The sequence below is a fragment of the Euprymna scolopes genome, chromosome 31 (genome assembly GCF_053919585.1).
Source record: "Euprymna scolopes isolate OS-2025 chromosome 31, ASM5391958v1, whole genome shotgun sequence".
Lineage (NCBI taxonomy): Eukaryota > Metazoa > Mollusca > Cephalopoda > Sepiida > Sepiolidae > Euprymna > Euprymna scolopes.
In genome coordinates, this window is record NC_136512.1 from 20,860,907 (window position 1) to 20,888,403 (window position 27,497).

Below are 27,497 nucleotides of genomic sequence, written 5' to 3' on the forward strand. Positions count from 1 at the left end.
GTGCAAATTACCTAGATCTCTTTTGCACTTGGTTCACCAGGAATATTAGTTTGGTATGACTTCAGGTTTTTCTTCATAAGCCCTGTAGCACCTATAATAACTGGTATGATTGATATCTCCCCAAGATTCCAGTTTCTTCTCATATCATACATGAGACCTTGATATTTGGTCTGTTTCTCTCTTTCAGTTCCGTTCAAACCTCCATCATTAGGAACACTCACTTCAATCAAGGTTGCAACTCTCCCTGACTTATTCCATATAACTATGTTAGGTTTCACAGCAACATTTTCAAGGGAGGTGACTGTAGGGATTACATGGTCGTAATGTATGGTATATAAGTCATTTCCAACTGTTCTTTCAGGTTGATGTTCCCAGGATTTGCTGCTACATTGGATGTTTAATTTTTTACATATGGTCCATGTACTCCATCATGTCTCGCTGTGTAGTAGCCATGCATGTGTGCAGGCTAGAATTTGTTCTGTGGCTAGGTAAATTCATAGAGCCAAGTGCAGTCGCATCTGTTCATTGTCGTGTCGAAACAAGAAGAGAAAAAAAGAAAGAGAAGAACGAAAGAGAAGGGTCAAAGGTCACAGGAAACGGAAGCTCGTGTCATGTCACCAGTCACATGTGGGGTGACATTGCTTTGCGTGTGTACTACATGCATGTAGCTTGCTTTGGGTCTCTGTGTGTTTGAGCTAGAAATAAACTGAATTTAGCAGTCATACGACTCACTATCAGCCTTCAACCTCAATTCATGGCTAACAGAATGAGAATATGCAAAAAGGTTAGGGTTAGGATTAGTTAGGGTTAGGGTTAGCGTCATGCAGATTTGAACTTCTTCCCAGTCATGGCTGATGAAACAAGTTCAACAGGAAGATTTTAGAGTTCGACAAAATACACATGAAGAAGGTCAGACGTTAGATTGACTGAAACGTTGTTTAAACAACACTCAAGATCAGAACAGTGACGCAAAGAATCAAAATAATAAGTATTACGGAATGTTTCTGCTTTCATGCATAAATGAAATTGATACAACAATTCCCATCAGAGTACTGAAGTTAAGCGGAATTGCAGTTGATCACTACGTTGTTGAGTGAACGCATTTTATTTATACTTTTTCAATTTAAAAAGTACTAGCAGTTCAGCCCAGCTTTAACCTGGCCCTATGTACTGTTCATAACTTTATGTGCATATAAATATATATATATTGGGTTTAACAACACAAGGATTTTACTTGCAAGGGGAAAGAAGCAGGCAATAGAACTGTGCAAGCCTGTTCTAGTCTCAAACAAAACACGCATTCACATCTGAAGCCACTTTTCTTGTCATACACATACGCACACACAAACATATCGCGCACGTACACACGCATACATATATTCACGTTCACGTACATATACTCACATTCATGTGCATGCACACACACACGCTAACGTACACACACGCGCAAAAGACCACCGGAAACAACTACAAAAGTAAGAGATCTGAGCTGTTTCCTTCTTTTCGATTCTGCTCCCGACCTGGGTGGTCGATGGACCAATTGCTCCCTTCGGGGTGCATGCCTGCACGCCTCATGTCCCCTGCTACTATGTGTGGGGCAAGAGCCAACAGACAGTACGTACACCTTACACACTTTCTCTCTCCATGGCCTGGATTGACTTTCTCACTCTTTCTCTCTAAACAATAGACTTTCCCTCTCACCAGCTAACAGCGAGAGACGCGTGCCAAACTGGATTGACTTTCTCTCTCTCTCTCTCTCTCTCTCTCTCTCTCTCTCTCTCTCTCTCTCTCTCTCTCTTTCTCTCTGCAACAATAGACTTTCCTTCTCACCAGTTAACAGCGAGAGACGCACGCCAAACTAAACACGTGATGTACCCTTTTCTTTGATTTGTTTCTTCATGAAATAAATTCTAGTTCGTTTATTTCAATAAACACGTTGTTCGTTTCTTTCTCAATTCAATTCATTTTACCTATTTTGTACAACTGGGGGATATATATAATATATCAACCAGTGCACTACAAATTGGTGACCCCGACATGATGATGAACATGCATTTCCTTCTATAACCCTCGTCAGGCTACAAACTGGCAACCGGACGATGTGATAATGAACACGCATGGTGACCCTATTTTTTTTTTATTTTTTTATTTTATTTTTTTTCTACAGAACTCTTTCACTCTCTGAAAATGGACCTGTTACGGTCCAAAATATTTCAACTTTAAAGAAAGTTTAAAAAGGAAAGAAAGAAAATAAAACAGATTTTTCTTACTTCTTTTAATAAAATATTTTCACTAGCAGGTGGGAGGGGTTGGCTTTGTCCGGTCGTAATATACGCTTAAATATATTTTAATTTGTCTAGATTTCATATATATTATTATAGAGCTGTGATTTCAAAAGTAAAAAAAAAAACGTTCTGATCCCCATCTGGCATCAATTGAAATGAATGGCTCTCGTCTGGGGGAGGCCTCAAGTTTTGACAGGCTTCTGGGCTTGACCTTTACTCCTGATCTTAAATGGAATACGTACATCAAATCTGTTGCCAAGGCCGCTGGAAAAATGGTCGGATCCTTCTATCAATCCAGTAGATATCTCACTGCTAATGCAATCCTCTATCTATATAAGAGCCAGATACGTCCAAGGATGGAATACTGTTGCCACATATGGGCAGGAGCTGCTAGAAAAGACTTGTCCTGCCTTGATAGGGTTCAAAATAAATTTCGTGGCCTGGTGGGAGATGTCCTTTTCTCTTCGCTGCAACCTCTATCTCACAGAAGAGATGTTGCGAGTTTGTCTCTGCTTTATCGTTATTTTCATGGAAAGTGTTCGACTGAGCTTCAATCTATGGTCCCCCCTCGCCAAACTTTCACAAGAAACACTAGACTAGCTGAAAACATTATCAATAATTTTCCCCACTCTTTATCTGTGCCTAAACCTAAACATAGATTCCATGATCAAAGCTTCTTTCTTAGAATTGCACGCCTGTGGAATTGTCTTCCGTTTTCCTGCTTTCCAGCTGTCTATAATATGGTTGTCTTCAAGTCCAACGTGAACAAGTTTCTGATGAGCCATTCCACTTAAGTCAACAAATTTACCGAACTTCCATTACTATGATTACTATATTGTCCTTTTGACTACTCTACACTCTTTAACCCTTATCCTTGAGTGGCCGATCGGCCTTGATAAGTGGTGACGCCTATGTAAAAAAAAAATAAATAAATAAAAATAGGTATTTAAGTGCCATCAGCTAGAATCGAAACCAAAACTGTAGCATTCAAAGCTGGTGACGTTACCACTGTACCAACGTGACACACATATAAATAGATTAAAAGTTAAAAATAAAAAATAAACTAAAATTAATGTACAAACGATTTTTTTTTTTTCAGTTTTGACCCATTTTTGCCCCCTTAACCCTAACCCTAACCCTTAAAACCAATTTTAACCAGCTAAAGACCCATAAAAGAATGGCCCGTAAAAAATCCAATCATTTGAGGCTCCTAGCGCAGCTCTGTGACTTTCAGTTTTGGAAGAGATAGAGTTTGAAAATATGGAGACAGACAGACAGACAGATATATAGCTGTTTATATATTAGATTTTAAATGTTCCCTAAAATCAGTTTTATCTGTCTATTCAATGTTTTATATATATGTAAAGAAAGTGTCTTCTTTCCTAAACGCTTTGACAGCTGCTCACATTCTCGTTTGTCAGATTTCAGATGTCTTTCAAGAAAACGCCATGCTTCGTGGCAAGCTAGTCACCCTGAACGAGATGTTATCAAACAGCGAGATGGAAAGCAAAGCAAGCCGGGAGACCATCATGCGGCTCGTCTCAGAGGTCAGCAGAGAACAAAAGGTCACATCGCACAGTTCTTTTGAACTGAACAACTTACGGCTGGTATGTTTCACAATACTAATTTCATCTGCATTTTATATCCACTAATATATATATATATATATATATATATATATATATATATATATATATACTAGCAAGAGTACCTGGCGTTGTCCAGGTGTGTTGCGGTGATGTAGTAAGAGTGGGAATAAAAAGCACTACAGTGGCGGGGAGGGTACAAAAGGATGGAGAGAGGTTTTAAAAAAGGTGGTAGTAGGTTGAAACCCGTAACACGAAGGAGGAAAAGAAGGTGAGGTCAAAAAAAAAGAACAAGCAGTCATAGTAAGCAGGCAGGCTCGAACCCGTAACGCGAAGGAGGGAAAAAAGGTGAAGAAAAAAAATGTAATGTGTCAGGCGATGTCGAACGTGCGATGATTTAAATGCTTTGCCACTTTTTTTCGAACAGTTTCGCTTCATATGAAAAACCAGACAAACACCTGAGGTGACGCCACGGTGGGAATTTTGTTTAACTCGATCAAAAAAAAAATGGTAGAAATGGTGTCCGTTTGCGAATCTGAGATATTACGGTGTGGGAAATATGCAAAACCTTCTCACGGAACCCAACCTATGCGAGAACCCTGATTGCGGACATACACAAATGCTCACGCACATTTTGTCTTTTATATATTAGACTAACAGGGGGACCTGACATTACCCGGGTGTTTGTAGGTGTAAAAGAAAACAAAAAAAAAGAACCCAAAGGTGGAAAAGAAAATGAAAGAAAACATCACATTTTAACGCTACAAAGCCATAGGAAGTGAAAAGCATTGAAATTTAGCGATGTCAATGAAAAAGTTGACTTGCAGAAACGAACGTTGGCTGGAGGCCAATTAAGCCTTCCATCATTTCATCTCCCCACGATGTTGGGAAAAACCAGCTTCCCATAAAAAGGGAGTGTCCAAATGAATAGCAATTGTTTGATATGGGGGGGGGGCCCCAAAATTGGTCAAAGCTGATTGCTTTCTGGACGTCATGGCATGAAAGGCTGGAAGATGCCTTCGCTTTCGATTCAGTTTCGCTTTTATACAAAAAATACGAACAAGCACGCGAGAGGATGGAATTGCATGAATTTTATAAAAGTTGATGTAAAAAAATGTAGATACGACGTTCCTTCGCAAATTGTAGATATTTTTTTTTTTTTTTTTTTTAATTACATTTTCACCCCAAACAAGGCAAATTGCCACTTTGGTGTAGGGGGCTACTATCAGGGGCAACACTACTGGGGTACTATGTAGGGATTTTGGCAGCAACAAGTTCTAAAATATAGTTACCCCGCCGAGAACCCCTGTGAAAAATTTCTTTGCTAGACATACAAAAATGAGCACGGCCATTTTGTCTTTTATATATATACTAGCGTGGGGGGGGGTACCCAGCGTTGTTTAGAGGTGCAAAAGAAAGAAAAAAAACTATTAGTAGGGAGGGAGGCTCGAACTCATGACAAACCCGAAGGCAGAAAAGAAAGTGAAAGAAAACGTAATATCTTACTACGAGGCCACAGGAAGTGAAAAAACCGTTCAAATTTAGCAACGTCAATCAAAAAGTTGACTTGCAGAAACTAACGTTGGCTGGAGGCCAGTTCGGCTTTCCGCTGTTTCATTTATTTGTTTCCCTACGATGTTGGGGAAACCAACCTCCCTGAAAAAGGGGGTAACTCTCAAATGAATAGCAGTTGTCTGATATGAAGGATTTTCCCCACATTGATCACAGCTAATTGTTTTCTAGATGTCCTGGCACGAAAGGCTGCTGACGCCTTTGCATCAGTGAGTTTCGCTTTATTTATATGAAAAAGATCAACAAACACGCGAGAGGATGGAATAGCGTGAATTTTATAAAAGTCGATAAAAATAAATCTAGAGACGACGTCTCTTTGCAAATCGTAGATATTATAATCTAGGCAGTATATAAAAAGTTTTAAAAAATAGTAAACTTCTTGAGAACCCACCTACTGGAAAAAGCCTTTGCTGGACATACAAAAACGTGCCAGCCACTTTTGCCTTATATATTTATATATATATATATAGATTATAAAAAGTCGCAGTTCATGTCTGTTTGTTAGTTTATTTAATATGTACAAAAGATTCACTGTTTCACAAATTAATTTTCATACTGTGTCTAACTTCTTGCAGTGAGAAAAAGTAAATTAACTAAATTTAGTATTTTAGTAAAAAAAAACTAACCCCTACTCCCGGACGTTTACACACATTCAAGCATGATTTCTATATATACTATCTATTCGAGGGCATCTATATTCAAGGGGTAATCTCATTTGCATATTACATTAAAGAAAATCTATTTTAATAATTAGCTCCGCGTTATTGTTTGCCGCAATAGAATTCTCTTCATTATTCTATTTAGAAATATTATTTGAAGTTGGTTTATTTAGTTTATTTTTAATTTAATTAAATTTATATTTAATTTATGTATAATATAATTTATTTTTTTATTTAATTTATTTTCAATTATTATTAGCTTACACAACTTGCCTTCACAAATGGAAGTAAGTTTATTTATTTAAGCTTTCAGAGTTATTTCCCTTTTAGCCTATTTCTCGTTTAAATTTCATCAACAAAACTTGATGTATTTTATGCTTCCATAAACCCAACATTTGATCCAGTTTTAGGAAAATCGTAAGAAGTTAGGATCTTTAGTGTATCTTAAATAGTATGTGACTAAACCCTCTGCCCACTAATATTTTCCAACTTAGCAACGCCAAGTATATACAGCTAATATATATATATATATATATATATATATATATATATATATATATATATATATATATATGTGTTTGTGTGTGTGAGTGTGTGTGTGTGTATGTGTGTGCAGTCTTTGAAGTTTTTAATCTTTAAAACTACACAAAAAAATATTTTTTATCATTCATTAGAAAACGATCTAGTCAGTAAGTCATTTAATCACCTGCAATCACTGCATCAAATCGCTCTCGAATTTACTATAGTACCAATAATTTATTTTTCAAGGGATCATCAGTTGTTTACCATGAAACACTGTTTCGGGGATTTAAAAACAAAACAGTATATTACATCATGGCTCCCCAGCAGTGTTGATCAAACAACACCACCCTTAATCTTAGGAAGAAGACATGTTACAAACGTTTGATCCAATTTCCTATTCTTAATTGCAATTGCTAACCTTTTCATACTATAAAAATGAATTTCTTACCTGTGCGATTCATCAATTTCCACATTTAAAATGGATATATTTTTTAATTTATTAGTCTTGTATTTATAAGATTAGGATTAATCCACTTAACTACTTATCACTCCCACTATGATTAGTATTTAGTATATTTACATTCTTATTTATTTAAAATTAGATATATAAAGGTTAAAAATATTTTTACATATACATACATTTATATATATATATATATATAAATTAAATTATATGTAATTATAAATACATTTTATACATTACTAATATAGTTTTGGATTTCCTTTATTAATATGTGCTGGTTAATCTTAAACGATTCAAAAGCATCAGGATAACGAACAAATGCCTTATTTAACTGTTTAAATATTTTAGTTTTATCCCCACCTTATTTTATCATCCTTATTACTAAGTTAGAAACTGGTGGTATAAATATATATATATATATTCTAGGTAAAAGATATTCAAAGATAAAAAGAATGAATCAAACAAGGTGTTGAATAAAAAAAAAAAGCAAGATATACTTTTGTTTATATCCAAATAAACATTTTCAACGGTCACAACACAGACATGACAATATTTCGATCAGTCAGCTATCAATAACTAATAATCTCATCAGATGACTCAAAAGAGTACCTTCCTCCGAAAGGTTATATCCTTGAATGTCATCTCTGTGTCCTGACCATGTAAAATGTTTATTTGAATATGATTATAATTATATATACATATCTTCAATACATATCTTCCCTGGAATCTCTCTTCCACAGAAGAGACGTTGTGAGCCTGTCTTTGTTTTATCGTTATTTCCATGGCAAGTGCTCGTCTGAGCTCCAATCTCTAATCCCCCCTCGCCAATCTTTCACAATAAACACCCGTCTAGCTGAAACAACTGTCAATAATTTTCCCCACTCTTTATCTGTGCCTGAATCAAAACGTAGATTCCATGAACAAAGCTTCTTTCTTAGAAGTGCACGCCTGTGGAACACTCTTCCGTTTGCCTGTTTTCCACCTGACTACAACTTGGACGTCTTCAAGTCCAACATAAACAAATTCCTGATGAACCGCCCCCTTAAGTAAGACACTTTATCAAATCTCCATTACTAACGATTACTACGATACTATCCCATTGATTACTGTACACGCAATAACCCTTATCCCCAAGTGGCTTCCGGGCCTTGATAAGTGGAAAGATGGTGGGATCCTTCTACCGCTCCAGAAGATATTTCACTACTGATGCAATTCTCTATCTATATAAAAGCCAAGTACGTCCAAGGATAGAATACTGCTGCCATATCTGGGCAGGAGCTGCTAAAAACAGCCTATCCTGCCTTGACAGAGTACAAAATAGACTTCGTGGCTTAGTGGGGGATACCCTTTTCTCTACCCTGCAACCTCTCTCCCACAGAAGAGACGTTGCGAGCCTATCCTTGTTTTATTGTTATTTCCATGGCAGGTGCTCGTCTGAACTCCAATCTCTGGTCCCCCTTCGCCAATTTTTCACGAAAAACACCCGTCTAGCTGAATCCACTGTGAAAAATTTCCCCCACTCTATATCTGTGCCTAAATCAAAACGTGGATTCCATGAACAAAGCTTCTTTCTTTGAACTGCACGCCTGTGGAACTCTGTTCCGTCTGCCTGCTTCCCACCTGACTACAACTTGGATGTGTTCAAGTCCAACATTAACAAATTCTTAATGAACCGCCCCCTTAATTAAACACTTCATCAAATCTCCACACTAACGTAATGTACTTGCAATAACCCTTATTCCTGAGTGGCTTCCGGGCCTTGATAAATGGTGACCACTGTGTAAAAAAAAAAAAAAAAAAGTGGTGACCACCATGTAAAAAAAAAAAAAAAACGTCTACAAGAACATTTCATTTTTCTTCATCCCTGAATATTTTTTTTTAAAGAGATTCTAAAGGATATCTTATTAACTCTTTTTGCATTTACCAATCGCCATACTTAATACAAACCTTTTATTCTACTGGATATCTGCAGCCAAAATTATTTGATATTGCTGATTACTCTTCTTCATTTTCCTGTTAACTTTTATCTCCTTTCAAAAAACTTCTTTCTCTACCGTTTTCAAAAATTGCGCTCACCAACAAAAATAGATTTTTGGCTATACATTTCTGTTGCTAAGGTTTTTTTCACAAAATCGGTATCGTTTTGAAGCTTGACCCCTCGGACGGCAAATATCGAAAAATTGGTTAAAAACATTAATTTCTTCACTCTCAATTGGGCACTTTTCTACAGGGAGGGGTCGCTTTTTTTTTCGCCCATATTTTCAAAAGTCGTCCCCTCTTTTCAATTTACTAGCCTTAATTTAAACCTTCGCCACTTCCAGTTCGGCGATGTATGCAATTGCAAAGACGTCACATTTTTTTTTTCACATTCTTTTTCTTCTTTGCGGTACAGGTTCAAGCCTGCCTGCCTACTAGCATTTATTTATTTATTTTTATTTTTTTGCTCAACACACACCTCCAATCACCCGGGCAATGCTAGGCACCCAGGCTAGTTATAGTTAAATAATAATTATTATTTTATATCTACATACACTAGTGTTTCATACTTATGCAATCCTGCCCTACTCGTTTTGCGATCCTTTGTGTTTGCCTAAAACTGACTAGTAGTTTCAACGTTAAGCCTGGTGCCACGAACTTGAAATCACGGCATGGACATAAGAATGTGAGGTAGTTAGTCAACTGTGGCAGTTTTTGGTTGAGCTTTTTGATATATTTCCATTTAGTGAAGCTATTACTAATTGTGCTAGAAGATGTGTGAAAAGTGTGTATGGCCAATTTGGGAATTTGAGAAAAAATGTACGGATCAAATGTAAACGTGTTATGCTGAGATTTGAAGACCAAACCGAAATGATTTCTAGGCTCGTGTTAAATGTTGGCAGGCAACGCTGAAAAGAAAAAAATATTTGATGGATCGCACACATGCAAATTTATTCAATGTGAAAACTTTGAGACTTTTGACCATTGTCTAACAGATTGCATAATTTGACCTAGAAATATGTGAGAGGATATCGGTTAAAGATTGAAACAATAGACAAAGGAAATATTAAACATTCTAATAAAAAAGGTTGTTTTTAATTGGAATTCATTGAGATGAGTATTATTTATTAATTTTATTTATTCCGGACTATTATCCTCATCTTAGTTGTTTCACAACGTTTTCGGCCAACAACTACGGAAGGCAGTACTTGCAGTGAATGCAGTCAGCAGCTTCAGGTTTCCTTTCCATCGCGGTTACCACCTGAGGAAGGCCAGAGGAATAGTTGGCCGAAAATTTTGTGAAACAACTAAGAAAAGATGAGGATAATAGCCTGCAATAAATAAAATTTAAAAAGATTGTTTTTATAAATAAAATCGTCACAAAGAAAAACTCAGTCAGTCGGTCAGAGAGAGCAAGACTGTGTCCCCATTTCTTCACCAGCCGACATTTGACACAATTACACACTCCATTCTATGTACCTTTCAGAAACATCAAAACCTATCATCAAAAGCTGATTTGCCGGTGTGAAATAAAAGCAATATATTTTTTGTAGATCAGCTGTGTTGTGATTTTTTACTTTGTTCTCAGTGTTTGTATATATTTGTATTAGTGACAAAAGTAAGTGTCAAGAATGTTGAGTTTACAATGTTTGCACATTCTTTCTGCAATTTAACTTCTCTTGGAATGTCTCCTTGTTTTGGAATTTTTGTCAAGAATCCACTGCGAGGGAATTCTGACGTTGCCCAGCTCAATTTGCAACACTATCTTGTCTTACTTCTATGAATCTAAATCCTCAAATAAGCACTAGTTTACATACCCTTAATATTTTAAACTGTTGATTTCTGATGGAATTTTCCAAAATTCTAACCTTATGTGAAAAATACCATTTTTTAAACATTATTTTCATGCATTTAAAATTGACCTTATGTTTCGGAATTGCTGAGATAAGGATTAATAATTTGTATTACAAAAACCCAAGTTTTCCCAGCTGGGCAAACTTGGGTCTTTGTACTGCAAAAATCTCCAGTAAATAAAATGTTATTTAATAAATCGTTATTTTTTGCATTTTTTTTTTTTTTTTTTGCATTTCTATACACCGAACATGGATATAAATATCACTAAAACATCTGCTGGGTCATAAGCTTAATTTTGGTACCTAACTTGCCTGGGTGGGTTGCCTCTAGGCTGAGATAAACCGTGTCACACACACACACACACACACACACATACACACAGTAGGAAAATTTATAATAAGATTTAGTATTATTTGGACTACTGCTCGCATTTTCAGTGTTATTTTCACAACGCTTTGACTGATGTAATCTCCGACCTTCTTCAGTTGTCTCTTGTTGAAAGTGGGAATCTTTCTGGTGAATCTGCACAGAACTTTGAAGAGAACTTGTGCCTCCTCGACGTACATATCCCCGACAAACACGCTTAGCAACAAAATCTCACCCCTTCACTGGTGAGGTCCCTAAATGCCGGAAAGCTTTCTACTCTAAAAGTTTCTTCCCTCAAACAGCTAGACTTTGGAATTCCCTTCCTGCTACCTGCTTTCCTAACTGTACTGATATGCAGAAGTTTGAATGTAATATAAACCAACATTTTGTTAATCTATCCTAGGCATTGTCCCGAATAGTAGCCCCTTACGTCCAAGTGGTGATATGCTTTGTTAGGGGTGAACGTAAATAAAAAAAACCCTCCTTATTTAATCCCCGGGGATGAAGGATGATCTAGTTCCCTGAAGCATAACCGGATAGAAGTCTTAAGCAATTCGCAATTATATTCTGAATTATCATCTCTAGAAGAGTGTCACTTGCAACTGAATTTTATTTAGTACTTTTTCCGTTACGCGACGGGTCCACAAGGATTTTTGTGAAAATAACACTCGAGTTCAGAACAGCAGTTCGAATAATCCAAATAATCATATGATTCTAACCTCATGTGAAAAATACCGTTTTTAGAATTTTTTTCATGCATCTGCTTACTCAGCATTATCAAAAAGATGGTTCACGCCATCCACCATGTTCTGTTTAAATAAATTCACAAATTTCTTTTCCATGTCTTTTTTCTTTTTTTCTGTCATCTGAAGGAACGCGACAACGCAATTGAACAACGAAAAGATCAGGAAAGGGAAATCAACCATTTGAAAGAGCGACTCATGATGTGCCAGAAGGCATTGGATAGTTCGCAGAATGAACTGAAGATGCGTGAAAGCCACATCTCGGCCATGGATCGAGAGGTGAGGGAATCGGGGCACAATATCAAGACGGCGCATACGCAACTGAATCTCTTTCGGGAGCAGTTGGCCTCCATTTTGAGCGACGCCTATCACATGATCGAAGCGAATGATGAAGACATCAAAGAAAGATGCAAGTACTTGATGATGAAGTACAAGGAGCAGACGCACGTAAGTTTACAAGGATTGTGTGCGTGTGTGTGTGTTTGTGTGAGTGTGTGCGTGTGTACATGCGTGTGCGTGTGCGTGTGTGCATGTGTGTGTGTGTTTGTGTGAGTGTGTACGTGTGTGCGTGTGTGTGTGTGTGCATGTATGTGTGCATGTGCGTGCATGCATGCATGTATATGTGTGCATGTATGCGTACGTGTGTGTGAGGGTATGTGTGTGTGTGTGTGTGTGTGTGTGTGTGTGTGTGTGTGTGTGTGTGTGTGTGTGTGTGTGTGTGTGTGAAATGGTACTAACCCTATTTTGGTTTAACTGGCGTCCTCCGAAGGAGAGAGTTTCATGGGAGTATGAATTTCATGAGCGGTCCCCAGATGCGTGTATATCCCTGTAAGGGTAGATGACGACGTTTGGTTTTTGTAACTCCTGCAAGGAGGTGTCCATATCCTTCTACATACAGTGCAATGGAATTCCCAAATTTGGTCACCCATTTTAGTAATGACCAGGCTCAATGTTGCTTAACTTTGGTGATCTGACGGGAACCGGTGTGTCAACGTGATTATACCATATTCAACAAGGATTGCTGGTTTAAGATGGGACCTTGCCTCTTTATACAATACTCTGTCTGTTAGTCTGTCGGTCCCTCATTCTCTCTGTCACCTTTCAGCTTAAATAAGATTTAAAACAAGCAGAGTCTTCCATGTGTTGCTGTCTATCACTCTCACCCTCTTCCTCTGCATGTTGTCTCAGACCCTCCCTCTTGCTCATATTGAAAACCAATTTTATCACTCTTGCTTCCGTGACTCTTTTCTGCCTCATTCTGCTGAAAGGTCACACTGCTCGTATTTTAAAACATTTCTATCACTTATCCTTCTACGACCTCCTGCGCCATCCTGCTGAAATTACAGACGACTCACTCTTATATTATACTCTTTTGATCAGTTTCTCTTCCATAACCCTCTCCTGTCTCATCCTGCTGGAAGTGCACAGCACTCATATTTCATACCATTTCTATTACTCTCGCAACTCTCTCCAGCTCTGCCCTGCTAAAAGTACACACCCGCTCATATTTTACATCCTTTATATCACTCTCACTTCTGTGACCCTCATCTGTCTCCTCATGCTGATAGTACAAGCCCGCTATTTGTATCACGCTTGCTTTTGCAATCCTTTCCTGATCTATTCCGCTGAAAGTAGAGACAGACCCGCTCATATTTTATGTTGTTTCTATCACTCTCACTTCTATAACCCTCTCCTGCTCCCTCCTCCTGAAAGTAGACTCTTTGCACTATATTACGGTTATAATAACGGTAGGAACTTTTGTTTTAGTGCAGCTTAGATAACTATATGTGTCTACTTTAGTGTTGGGACGATTAATTGTAATCCGAAATCGGAAAAATCAAAGCTTTTTGGAGTATCGGAATCAGAAAAATTTGCGCCTGTTTTCCGATGCCAAAACCTTTATCTTTTTTATTTGATTTTGGTTTAAGAAACATTTTCCACTGCTTATAGTGATAATAAAATAATAAATATTTACTGATTTAAACTGCCAGTCAGACTAAAATCTCTAGATCACCCACCCCCACAAGTGTTTTTACGTTTGAGAAAATATATGCACATTTAAGATGTAGCTTTACAGTAATCAGGACAAAATAACACTTTTATAGTTAAATATTTAGAGATTAATAAAGGATCATAATCGGTAATTGTATCGGAATCAGGAAAAATATTTGCATCGTCCTATCACTAATCTATTTATTTACTTGTTCTATATCCTGTGCAGACTATAAAATAATTTCTCTTCAAAGGGCGATAACCCTTCAAAGTTACCAAAAATTCAATTTTCTATTAAAAAATAGAAAATATAGATTGACCATAACATATATTAGACTTGAGTTTCGGAATTTTTGAGATGTGGATTGATTATTTGTATCATTTGAAACCTTTGGACTACTGCTTTCATCTTGAGTGTTATTTTCATGTTTCAGTCGATGTAACCTCTGACCTTCTTCAGGTGTAGTTTGTCGAACTTGGGAATCTTTCTGTCGAATCTTTCTGGTGAAGTAAGGAATCTGCACATAATTTTAAACGGAACCGTTTATTTAATCCAATAAGGTAGCATGCTTACGTTCAATCAGCCATGACTGAAGAAATTTGCAATTTTATTTGGAGTGTCACTCGAAACTGGGGAATCTTTCTGCCGAACTAATGAATCTGTACGGAATTTCAAGAAATCAAAGAAATCATAAAAAAGGAAAAACTTCAAAATTCCGTGCATATTCCAGAGTTGACAGACAAATTCCCAAGTTCAATAGACAGATTCCCGAATCTTAGAGACAGATTCCCGAGTTCAATAGACAGATTCCCGAGTTTGACAGACAGATTCCCGAGTTCAACACAATTTTCCGGAAATATTGTGAAAATAACACTCAAGACTGATTTTTTGTGCTTTGAATCTAAAAAAATGAATCTCTTTTTTTTAAAAGGGAGTCACCACCTATCAAGGTCTGACAGCCATTCAAGGATAAGGGTTAAAGAGTGAATGGTGGTCACCGGTACAACAACATAGTAATCGTTGGTGGTGAAATTTGGGTATAATTTGATTATTTAAGGGGACAGATTAACAAGAACTTATTTACATTGGACTTAAAGATAACCATATTGTAGTCAACTGGAGTTCCACAGTCAGGCAGTTCTAAGAAAGAAGCTTTGTTCATGGAATCTGTGTTTAGATTTACATACAGTTAGAGAGTGCAGGGAAATTGTTGATAGTTTCTGTAGTTAGTCGAGTGTTGTTTTTGAAAGTTTGGTCAAAGGGGACCATAGATTGGAGCTCAGACGAACACTCACCATGAAAATAACGATAGAACAGAGGCAAGTTTGCAGCATCTCTTCTGTGAGAAAGAGGTTTCAGGGAAGAGCAAAGGGCATCACCTGCTAGGTTTTGAAGTCAGTTTTGAACAATGTCAAGGCAGGATAGGGTGCTCCAAGTAGCCACTACCCAAATGTAGCAACACTACTCCATCCTAGTATACACTTGGCTCTTATACAGGTAGAGAATTGCATCTGCAGTGAGATATCTACTAGAGCAGTAGAATGATCCAACGATTGTTCCGGTAATCTTGGCAGCAGATTTGATGTATGTGTTCCATTTCAGATCAGGAGTGAAGGTCAGTTGTAGGAGCTTGTCTTCATCGTTTTTTTTTTGTTGTTTTTTTGTTTTTTTCAGCAACTTGAAATCAATGATAAACATATTCACAAACTTCTCAGCCAATTAGAAAATCAGCACGGTCTTCAACAGGAAGCCATGGAGAAGGCGAAACTTGCAGATTTGCGATGCAGTGATCTGGAGGAGCATCTTCGGGTCACTGAAGGGGAACTGGCCACCGGGGACATACTTCGATCGGGTTTCAAGTCGGACAAAGAAAAAGTGAGTATATTCTTGGGAAAAATGATTTGAGGTGAATCGTCAGCGATGTGTTGGCTTCATTATTTGTGCAGCATCATAGCAACTCCATCAGTAACCTATCCGTGCTTTAATCAAAAACAAGACTCCACCTCTGCAGTACATAATTACATGAGATTTGTGAAGTTTTCAGATGTGTATTAATTATACTGGTTAACAACAAATTTGCTGTCTGCATTTTTTCAGCTGATTTAGCATGGATTTGATATGCTGAATCCAAATATCACTGGCCCTGTCAGTGGGGCATTAGAATACGCCGATTGCCCCCCCTGCAGAGAGTAAAAGTCCCTCAATGGGGGTCCTGGATATGACCTTAAACTATATCCAGTGGTGAGGCCCCAGCTTGTGGGCTTTGGGGAGTGTGAAGCAACCCTTTAATTACCATTGCTCCCAGGTTCACTCTGACCCGGAGTGGTAGTACCTGTTAGGGTCCCAACTATGGGTTAAATAGAAACCGACGTGAAAACAACAAATATATTCTATTAAAAAAATTTATCTTCAAAATCTTTGGATTCGGCGTTAAAAAAGGGTTGATATGCCGTAAAACAAAAACAATCAACCAACCAACCAACCAAATACCACGTTGGCTTTGCTCAATCAGGTCAAGTTTTTCAGCTATGGCCACATGTTTGATTTTATATATTTTTGTTTACATGTGTGAAGCATCTTAGTAACTTTAGAAGTTAATAATCAGCATATGTTATTGGCAAAACATTTTTTTCTCTTAAAAACATATTTAGGACTAGCCTGGGTGCCCGGCGTTGCCCGGCTGTTTGGAGGTGTGTGTTCAGCAAAAAAAAAAAAAAAAAAAAAAGTGGTAGGCAGGCAGGCTTGAACCCGTACCACTATGGCATAGGCTTCTTTTTCAATTGCGGGGGTGTCGTCGTTCAGCCCGTGAGAAAAACGCTTGAAAACAGGGAAATCAGCTTGTCTCATAGCAGCAATAACACAGTCTGACCAGAGTGGAAAACAGAAACTCAGACGGTATCAACCTAATCTAGTCATTCATCCATGCAGAATTGAGCTGGTTGGTTCATTAATGCAGCCCCCCCCTTCAACTTTGGCGAGTTACGAGACCAGTATAATAAATATTTGAAGTGATTTTGTGCATAGTTTTATGATGTACTTTGAAGGCTATATTGTTGGTTGGTTATAAAACTATATAAACATATCAAACATACAAGGATAAAGGGTAAACGTTAAGAGTTGCGGCTAAAACAGAATGTAAGAAAAATTTCCTTATAAGGAATTAAAAATAGTTTTATGCTGTTGTTTTTCTTATCTATAAATAAAAGTTAGAATGTGTGTGTGTGTGTGTGTGTGAGGACACTTCTCAACCTATATACTCAACGAATTTTTAATCTAGACTTGAAATTTGATATATAGGTTATTCAGACATGTGGAAAACTTTTTAATAGAATTTCATTTGGAAAAAAGAGTAAGAGGCCCAAATAAAAAAAAAAAATTATTTTATTTTTATTTTTATCTGTTTGCTAACTGTTTCATGATTGCGTATGCGTGAATGGTTCATATTACAAATTCCTTACATTAAGTATAAGTCGTTTTAAAAACACTTTTTAAAGAGCATGTCACACTAGCCAAATGGTTATCGTACTTGACTCACTGTCTTTAGGTCTTGGTTTTAATCTCAGCTTGAGGATTTTTTTTTTTTTTACTGTGAACTGTTTAGAAAAAAAGTATAATACCCGCTTATACGTCTCAGTTTCTGTATGAATTAAAATATAATATTCATGCGTATTTCATGACCAGGCAACGCTGGGCGGCCTGCTAGTATATTATTAAATGAGCAATTATTTTAATTTAAAATCCATTTAATTTTACACATGTAAACTTGAGAAAAGCATGCTGGAAATGCGTCAACATTATGTGAAAAAATGAAATTGCATGCCATTAGGTGAAATTCGGTAGCCATCTTTGTTTCTATAATTTTTCTCCTCTTCTGCTATGGGTGCAGCCAATGACAGTTGCCAAAGAGAGATATAAAAATACCTAATTTCATATAGTTTCAATTTTTTTTTTTGGGGGGGGTTACTCATGTCCACCCCTTACAAAGCACTTGGACGTAAAGGGCTACTATTTGGGGCCATGTCTAAGAAAGATTAACAAGATATTTGTTTATGTTACATTTAAACTTCTGCATATCAGTACAACCAGGGAAGCAGGCAGCAGGAAGGGAATTCCAAAGTCTAGCTCTTCAAGGGGAGAAACTATTAGAATAGAAAGCTTTTTGGCATTTAGAAACATCAACAGTGAAGCGGTGAGATCTTATTGCTAAGCAGGTTTGTCGGGGATATGTATGTCGAGGGGGTACAAGTGAAACGAGTTCATCAGAACACATTCCATTAAAATATTTGTAAAACAGGCACAGTGATGCAACATTGTGGCGATGGGACAGGGGCTGGAGCTTAGTTGATAAAGTGGTACCGATTAGATTGACAACTCTTTTTGGATCCTATCTAAGAGGGAGAGGCTAGTGGTAGATGCACCAGCCCAGAAGTGTCAACAATACTTTATGCATGGGTGAATGGTGGCCTTGTAGAGGTATAAAGGATATTCTCAGGTGTGAGTAGGCTTCTAGCTTGATATAAGAAACCCGCTTTCTTTGCAGCAGCCTTTGCAATGTCCTCTATATATTTGTTCCAGTTCATATTGCCCGCAAATATTGCAGGCAGGGTCCTATTTATCATGGATTAAGGGGGTGGAGAGGTTTCTTGTAATTGTTAAAGATGAGCAGCTTAGTTTTACATAATAAATAAATAAATAAATAAATAGATAGAACTTGATAAAGTAGATGGATAACGTAGTCACCACCAAAGAAAATAAATAAATAAACGTTCATAAAAAACAAAGATAGGGAGTTAACAGCGTTTAGGTTATAATGTTACTTGTAAAGGTACAGGATATTCTCAAGCGTGAGTAGTCTTCTAGCTTGATATAAGGAACCCACTTTCTTTGCAGCAGCCTTTGCAATGTCCTCTATGTATTTGTTCCAGTTCATATTGCCTGCAGATGTTAGGCCGAGGAGTTTGAAGGTAGAATTCTCAGGTAAGGTGCTATTTGTCATGGATTAGGCGGTTGGAGAGGCGACTTGTAATGATTATGTTGATGTTGGGAGTTTAGTCTGATCAAAGATGTGATAAAAAAAAAAAATCCTTACACAAATTAACGGATATCACCATATTTTTTTTCTTCATTTTTCTACCTCACAGTATCTACGTTGCTTGGAAAGATTGGCCCACATCATGAAGGTTGATAATATATCCGGAGACATTGGCCTTGACTCGACGATCGATGCCCTGACAGCTCGGGCTGAACAACTTATCAAACTCGAAGCAAGTAGCCTTGTCGAACGTAGTGCTCAGGTCTACAGCCAACAGAGGAAGATGAAGACATTGAAAGAGCAACTGCAGAGCAAGGAACTTCACTTGGATCTCCTGAGAAAGAAGATCACAAGCCTTGAGGAAAGGGTCCACGGAAAGACGGATGTGGAAAAAGAGCGAGACACCGAGTCGATGAAGGTCCGTAAGATGGAAAAGGTGGTGGAAAAATATAAACTGCAGCTTAAAGATGCGAGGGCCGACATCACTGAACTGAAAGCCCGTCTCCTAGAAGCGAGTGACCTTAAGGTGAGCAAAATTTTCTTTTTTCACGCTATTTCATCCCCAAACAAGCCATATTGCTGGTTGAAATGTAAGAGGCTACTATTTGGTATCATGTATAAAAGGGGACAGTGGGGAGTTGAGCAGCGATATGTCTGGTCACATTACATTTAAACTTCTGTAGTTTAGTGCAAGCAGGAAACAGGAAAGGAATTCCAAAATCTAGAAGTCTGAGGGAAGAAACTATTAGAGTACCTTTCCGGCATCTAGAACCTCAACATTGAAGGGGTAGGATTTTTGTGCTTTTTCTGTTAGTCAGGAGAATGCACTTCAAGGGTGCACAAATGCTATGAGTTTATCAGAGCACATTCCATTAAATGCTTGTAAAAGAGGCACAGAGATTCCACAATTCGACGATGGGACAGAGGTTGGAGTTTAGTTGATAGTGTGGGATCTTCGCAACACTTTTTCGAAGCGAGAGTGATTAGAAAAGTTAATTGCATATCTAAATTGGGATGGTACGACAAAATGTAACTCAATAAACAAAAGGGGATAAGTTATTTCAGAAAAAATTTTATCTTAACGTAATACGTTTTGTTTTTCTTTTTCTGTTAGCAAAAGTATGACAAAACCGACTTGTTCTGAAAATGGGCAGTTGATGAGAGGTGTCTTTAAATGTTGATGCGGATGACGAGTAGCAGACATAGCAGATACGCTGAGAATATTGGTTTCTGACTGACTACTGCCTGTAGAGTCGTCTGTTGAAATGGTCGTATGAGCGAGCGGGAAGCTGCTGTGCCTGCTGATTCTGAGATGCCCACTGATGAGATGGAGAAATCATCGCTCTTTTATAGCGATTTTGACCTAGAAATCGGCTCCAGACTCAGAGAATACGCTTTTTTTGCGCATTTTGATTGGCTAGAAATTCGATAGCCTCTGTCACGTGGGGTTGTCTTCACCTACGTCAGTCGAAGATTGGTCAGGTTGGGGAGTCAGTGGCTGACAAAATATTTTTGCTGGAAGGGTGTGTAAAGGTGAATGCATGAGAGGCGAATTTTACGCATTTCGTTTAGGGGAGTCAAGGTGTCAACATCCGGTTGGCAAGTAGATATGTGTTGTGTGTTTTTATTGTTTTTAGATGAGTAGCCCACAAACAAAATTGCGTTATCACAACAACCGCTTCATGCCACTGACTTCTCGCCGGCAACGACCACTGGTCTTCACTGGAATTTAAGTGACAAAAAGTCTCCCTAAGGTCCCAGTCCTCTTCGCTCTCATCCAGTGCAGATCTACTGCTTTCTCTCCTCCGTCTTTGAGAGGGGAGGAGAAGGAGAAGGAGTTATTATTATTATTAATGTTATTTGGTCTAAAATGCTACTAAAGGCAAAATAAGTTGCTCTTCTGTAATTAAGAACTTAAAAAATGAGTACAAACTTGTTTGTGAGTAGTCTGTAGAGTTCCGTGTAGACAAAAACAAAATGAAGAAAAATATTTAAAAAAAAAAAATGGTCGCCTTTTCTCTTTTATATGCTTGTAATATTGTCACATAACATGCAAACAAGATGCTTCCAGTTGGATATAAAAAGCACGATTTTTCAGAGACAGTGTGATTTTTTATTTGGATGTCAGAGTAGTAAGTGTTGTCAGCAGTGCATTGTGTTCTAGAGTTGAGTTTTGACAGCAGAGCATTAAGATTTGGAGTTGAGTTGTTGATACCAGTGCCTCAAGATTTGGAGTTAAGTTTTGACAGCAGAATGTCGAGATTTGGAGAAGCGCGTTTTTGGCAGCAGCATGTCGAATTCAACATTTTTTTTTACCGAGATAATTTATTTTAGGAAATTAGGAAATATAATCTTCTAATATATTCCCTTTGATATTGTTTGAAATTCTGTCTTCATAAAGGGAGATAATTTATTTTAGGACAAAGAAATGTAACCTTTTTATATGTATTTCCTTTTTATATGACTTTTTTTCTTCATAAATGTATGACAAACAGAGATAATCTATTTTAGGAGATTAGAAAATATAACCTTTAGTATATTCTTTTTTATTTTGTTTGAATTTTATCTAAATGGAGCTATGATAAGGGGAGATAATTTATTTTATGAGGAAAGGAAGTATAATTTTTTAATATATTCCTCTTTTATATTGCTTTATTTTAATAAAAGTATTACAAGGGGAGATAATTTATTTTATATTGCTTTATTTTAATAAAAGTATTACAAGGGGAGATAATTTATTTTATATTGCTTTATTTTAATAAAAGTATTACAAGGGGAGATAATTTATTTTATATTGCTTTATTTTAATAAAAGTATTACAAGGGGAGATAATTTATTTTATATTGCTTTATTTTAATAAAAGTATTACAAGGGGAGATAATTTATTTTATATTGCTTTATTTTAATAAAAGTATTACAAGGGGAGATAATTTATTTTATATTGCTTTATTTTAATAAAAGTATTACAAGGGGAGATAATTTATTTTATATTGCTTTATTTTAATAAAAGTATTACAAGGGGAGATAATTTATTTTATATTGCTTTATTTTAATAAAAGTATTACAAGGGGAGATAATTTATTTTATATTGCTTTATTTTAATAAAAGTATTACAAGGGGAGATAATTTATTTTATATTGCTTTATTTTAATAAAAGTATTACAAGGGGAGATAATTTATTTTATATTGCTTTATTTTAATAAAAGTATTACAAGGGGAGATAATTTATTTTATATTGCTTTATTTTAATAAAAGTATTACAAGGGGAGATAATTTATTTTATATTGCTTTATTTTAATAAAAGTATTACAAGGGGAGATAATTTATTTTATATTGCTTTATTTTAATAAAAGTATTACAAGGGGAGATAATTTATTTTATATTGCTTTATTTTAATAAAAGTATTACAAGGGGAGATAATTTATTTTATATTGCTTTATTTTAATAAAAGTATTACAAGGGGAGATAATTTATTTTTGGAGATGAAATAAACTTTTAATATATTTTTTATTTTGTTTTACTTTTTGTCTTAATGAGGCTGTACCAAAGGTGTTGGAATTTTTTTTGTACCAATAATGGTGCATCCCCCCCCTGTTTACGTTTATTATTTTTTATCTGGTTCTTATATATGATTTTTTGTATTTTGTATCCATTATGATTTTTAGTTTCGTATATTTTCCGTTTGTACGAAACTCCCTTTAATTTGGAGAAAAGAGAAATGCTAGATCTGTAATGACGTCACGAGCTCAGCGCGTATTTCGTCCTCTTTTGAAATTCTGCTGACGAGGAGAATGAACATGTTGTTCATTGCCCGGCGCCGAAAATGGAATTTTGATGAGCCTCCTTCAAAGAAGTAAACCCGGCAAGAAATTAATACCCGGCTGTGACGAGACAGACTTCTGAAAATTAGCTACCTGACTACGGTTCTGCACGTATTTTAGGAGGAATGAAATTAAAGAAAATACCTTTTACGTGACAAGGTATTATGGAATTTCCTATCCGGACAAGCGACAAGGTCTTGCTCCTGTAATACATGTGTGTCTACGGTTTTCATGCAACATAGAGGGAAGGAAAATTCTAAAAGAACTTTAAACAAAAAAAAAGAAAAAGGCACGCGCCTAACTGGCTTTCAATTGTGAGTACGCTCCTAAAATTAATTTCATATGCGAGTGTGATTAGGAGATACTACTATTTTGTATATTCTTGTTGTATTCGTTAATGGATACACACAACTTCTTTATAAGAACCAGCAGTGTTGTTATTTTTTCATTACATGTTATTTTTTTCATATGTTACCTTGGCGTTTAAGTTTAATGCCCGCAAAGGGAAAAATTTGCAACTTATTGTAAATAAATTTTCTTCTTCGTTTCAAAGCAAGACATTTATATTTCATTCTTTACCCCCTCCCCTCTTTTGTTTCATGCTTTTTATTTCAGCTTAGTTACTTTAGCGTCAAATGTATCTGGAAGCAAGATAAATTCCGAGAAAGGGGACATAATCAATTTTAGTACATAAAGAAATATAATATTTTAATTTGTCCACCTTTTATATTGCGTTATTTTTTATCTTAAAGATATGACAATAAGAGATAATTTATTTTAGCAGATAAGGAAACCTCTTAATATATTCTTTATTTTGTTTTATTTTTATCTTAATGGAGCTCTCATGAAGGGAGATAATTATAATAATAATAATAATAATCTTTGAATATATTCCGCTTTTATATAGCTGTATTTTTTTATATCTTAATGAAGGTATGACAAGGGGAGATAATGAGAAAATTAACATTTTAATATATTCCTATTTTTTAGTTTGTTTTATTTTTGTCTTAGCGGGGCTGTGACAAGGGGAGATAATTTATTTTAGGGTATAAGGAAATATAATCTTTTAATGTATGCCCCTTTTATATTGATTTTTTTTATCTTAATAAAGTAATTACACGGGGAGATAATTTATTTTAGGAGATGAACAAATGGACTTTTAAATATAGTCCATTTTAATTTGTTTTATTTTTTATCTTAATAATGTTATGAAAAGGGAGATAAAGGCAGATAAGTTATTTTAGGAGAAAAAAGGAAATATCTTTTTAATATACTGTTTATATTATTATTTGTCATACTAAAAGGGGAGACAATATATGGTTTTTGGAGAATGAAATATGTAATATACTCCCTTTTGATATTGTCTTGTGTTTTGTCTTGATAAAGGTGTGTACCTTGGAGCAAAAGACAAACATTGAAAACCTTGAAAAGAAAATTGAGGAATTGGAGAAGATTCGTTTTCGTCAAGCCCACAAAATATCCGAGGTTGAAGATAAGTGCAAACTCCAAGAAATTGAACGGAAAGAGAAGGGTTCAGCTTCAAACAACGCTGTTCACGCTCTGTCAAGTGAACTGAAAACAACGAAAATGGCTTTATCCGCGATTGCAGACAGAGAAAAACAGGTAAATCAAATACAAAAGAAATCAGTGCTAGTGTATGAAATTTCTGACCTCAGAAAATTTTTGCTACATGGTATTAGGTCATGTGGGAGTAATTTTTTCTTTTTAATATTTCTATATTTTTTGTTTTTTAATTTTTAATTTTTGTTTTTTGTTTTCAATTTTTCTTTTCTTTCTTTTCATTTTTTCTTTTTAATTTAAAAAACTTTTTTTTTGTTTTTTCATTTTTCTTTTTAATTTTTCTTTTCTTTCTTTTCATTTTTTCTTTTTAATTCTTAAAAAATTTTGTTTTTTCATTTTACTTTTTAATTTGTCTTTTCTTTCTTTTCACTTTTCATTTTTTCTTTTTAATTTAAAATTTTTTTTGTTTTTTCATTTTACTTTTTAATTTTTCTTTTCTTTCTTTTCATTTTTCCTTTTTAATTTTTTTTAAATTTTTTGTTTTTTCATTTTTCCTTTTTAATTTTAAAAAAATTTTTTCTTTTTAATTTCTTAAAATATTTTGTTTTTTCATTTTTTTAAAAAATTTTCTTTTCTTTTCATTTTTTCTATCTAATTTTTTTTAATATTTGCTTTTCATTTTTTTCTTTTTAATTTTTCTTTTTAAGTTTTCCTTTTACTTTTTATTTTTATTTTTCATTTTTTTTCTTTTCTTTTTGTATTCTTTTTTTTTTGTTTTTCATCTTCTCTTTTTAATTTTTTCTTTTCTTTTTCCAGCTGATTGATTTCCGCAATGTGATTTCTCGGATGTTGGGCCTGGATATCAACACCCTGGCCATCCCCGACTACGAAATAATCTCCCGGCTGGAAAAACTGATTCAAGCTCACCACGTAACATCCATATCAACGTTGGGTCTTGAAGAAGCCATGGCTGGAATGGAAGATGGTTTTGTCAATGGATACCAGGAGGCCCAACAGCTTCAGAGAGCAAGAGTTAACCAGTCACTCCCAGCTTCTTATGTCCGTAAAACACGCGATTACACTGCAAACTCGAAAAGGCAATCAAGGGCCCGATCTGCATCTCCTGGTCAAATTCGTGTTGATCCGCGATCTTATTAATTGTTATCTTGGAGAAAGAAAAAATAAAATGGGGAGAGGTGGTATAGCGTTAATTTTACAAAATGTTTATGACAGTGTATACTGATTGTTTGATCTATTTTGAAGTTATAACTATTGCAAATTATTTTTTTGTTAATATTTTAGTTAAGGAGTTATCATTGTTTTTGTTTTTTTTATTAACTGTTATCCTTGCCATTGTTATTTATTTCTGTTGTGGTCCCAAAGGATCCATACTATAGCCTTGAGCCCCTGGAGGGGCAGACACCATCTACAACTTTGTAGATACTTTTGTAGTGAGGAGTTCTTTTTTTGGGGGTTAGGGTGCTGGCCTCACGCCCAACCTTCCCAAAAGGTACATACAGTGCCTAGCCTTCTCAAATGGTCACCCATCTAGTACTGGCCAGGCTAAACGTTGTTTAACTTTGGTGATCTGGTGAGAACCGATGTGTCAATGTGATTGTGCCGTACTCTGGAAGGGTCTGGAAGAAAGAAAATAGTGAACAGAAAAAGCAGATACAACAAAAGAAGACTGTGCATGATTTTTTATCCTTATAGAAATCACTCCAGACAAGGCATGAAACCACTTGATGTAATTGTCATCATCAGTTAAATGTTTGATAAACGCAGAGAGAGAGAGAGAGAGAGAGAGAGAGAGAGAGAGAGATTCTCTAAGCCTTTATAGCAAGTGGAAATGTTCATGAGTGTCTGTAAAATTGTATTGTTGGCATTGGTTTCCCCGATATTTTTTCCAGTCAGAAGCACCTTTACTATCATTAATGTTGTGGTCCTGTAAGGGTCCAGAAGAAAGACAACTCAATTATTGCTGGAAACCAAGTATATTGAATGGTGAAATTAAATACAATAAATAGTCTGGATATACGTTAGTCCGACTGTCAAGTGTGTATGACTTTTTTCTTCTTATCACTCTAGGCAAGGCATGAAACCACTTGATGAAATTGTCATTGTCAGCTATATATTCGTTAAATAAATAAAACAAGTACGTTTCTTTTGTATTTTTTCATTTAAAATTTTCACAACTTAATTCTTTATTTTTAAAAGAATATTCTGTCTTTCCGTAAAAATAATCTTCAACTAAATATTCTTCAAACCAATAAAACGAATATCAATTTTATTTAAAATTGTCACATTGCAGTCGACAGGACAATATAACTTGATTTTGGAACAATTCATTTTAAAATGGGTAATGTTGGAATTTCTTACATTCTGCAAATGTGCGGAAGAAAGACACAGCTTTGTAATTATTCTCCAGGGTTTTATAGCAAGTGGAAAAGTTCATTATTGTCTGTAAGGTTGAGCACCACAACACCAATCATCATCATCTCGTATGAATCTGAAGATTCTATTGTTGGCATTGGTTTCCCCGATATTTTTCCAGTCAAAAACACCTCTATTATCATTAATATTGTGGTCCTATAAGGGTTCAAAAGAAAAGCACAACTGGCTAATTAGTGCAAACAAAATATATTGAACAAAATAAAAAAAATAAAACAAATAAAGAACATGGATATACGTCAGTCCGATGATGAAGTTCATTATTATCTGTAGGGTGGACACACCACAACAATTTCCCAACGATGTACTCTCCAATATTCTTCTTCTTTGTTAATTCATCCTGACGTTTTTGTCATATACTTACCCTGGATTTTAACAATAATATTGTAAGTTCTGTGCTCACGGCAATAAAGAATTTAAAACTTATTAAGCGCTTGAATTTTTTGGATGGATATCGATAATTCGTTTTATTTGGATTATCCAGACTACTGTTCTCATCCTGAGTCTGATTTTCATGACGTTTTGCCTGATGTAACCTCCAATCTTATTTAGGTGCATTTTGCCAAACTCAGGAATCTGTGCGGAATTTCAAATGGAACCTTTTATTTAACCCAATTCTTTGCTTTTGTTTTCTACAGGACTGTAACAGACG

The 27,497-nt window shown here is 35.7% G+C and overlaps 1 protein-coding gene across 1 annotated transcript in view; it reads left to right on the plus strand.

The window, feature by feature from the left end:
- LOC145255666 (coiled-coil domain-containing protein 170-like) overlaps positions 1-26,582 on the plus strand; it is a 57,566-nt gene extending 30,984 nt beyond the window's left edge. Inside the window, exons 7-12 of the mRNA XM_080114225.1 lie at positions 3,707-3,892; positions 12,157-12,474; positions 15,695-15,895; positions 19,162-19,578; positions 24,260-24,496; positions 25,211-26,582. Of these exons, the coding sequence (XP_079970351.1) occupies positions 3,707-3,892; positions 12,157-12,474; positions 15,695-15,895; positions 19,162-19,578; positions 24,260-24,496; positions 25,211-25,552 (1,701 nt within the window). The 3' untranslated portion in view covers positions 25,553-26,582. The remainder of the gene's footprint in view (positions 1-3,706; positions 3,893-12,156; positions 12,475-15,694; positions 15,896-19,161; positions 19,579-24,259; positions 24,497-25,210) is intronic.
- The last annotated feature ends 915 nt before the right edge of the window (positions 26,583-27,497 follow it).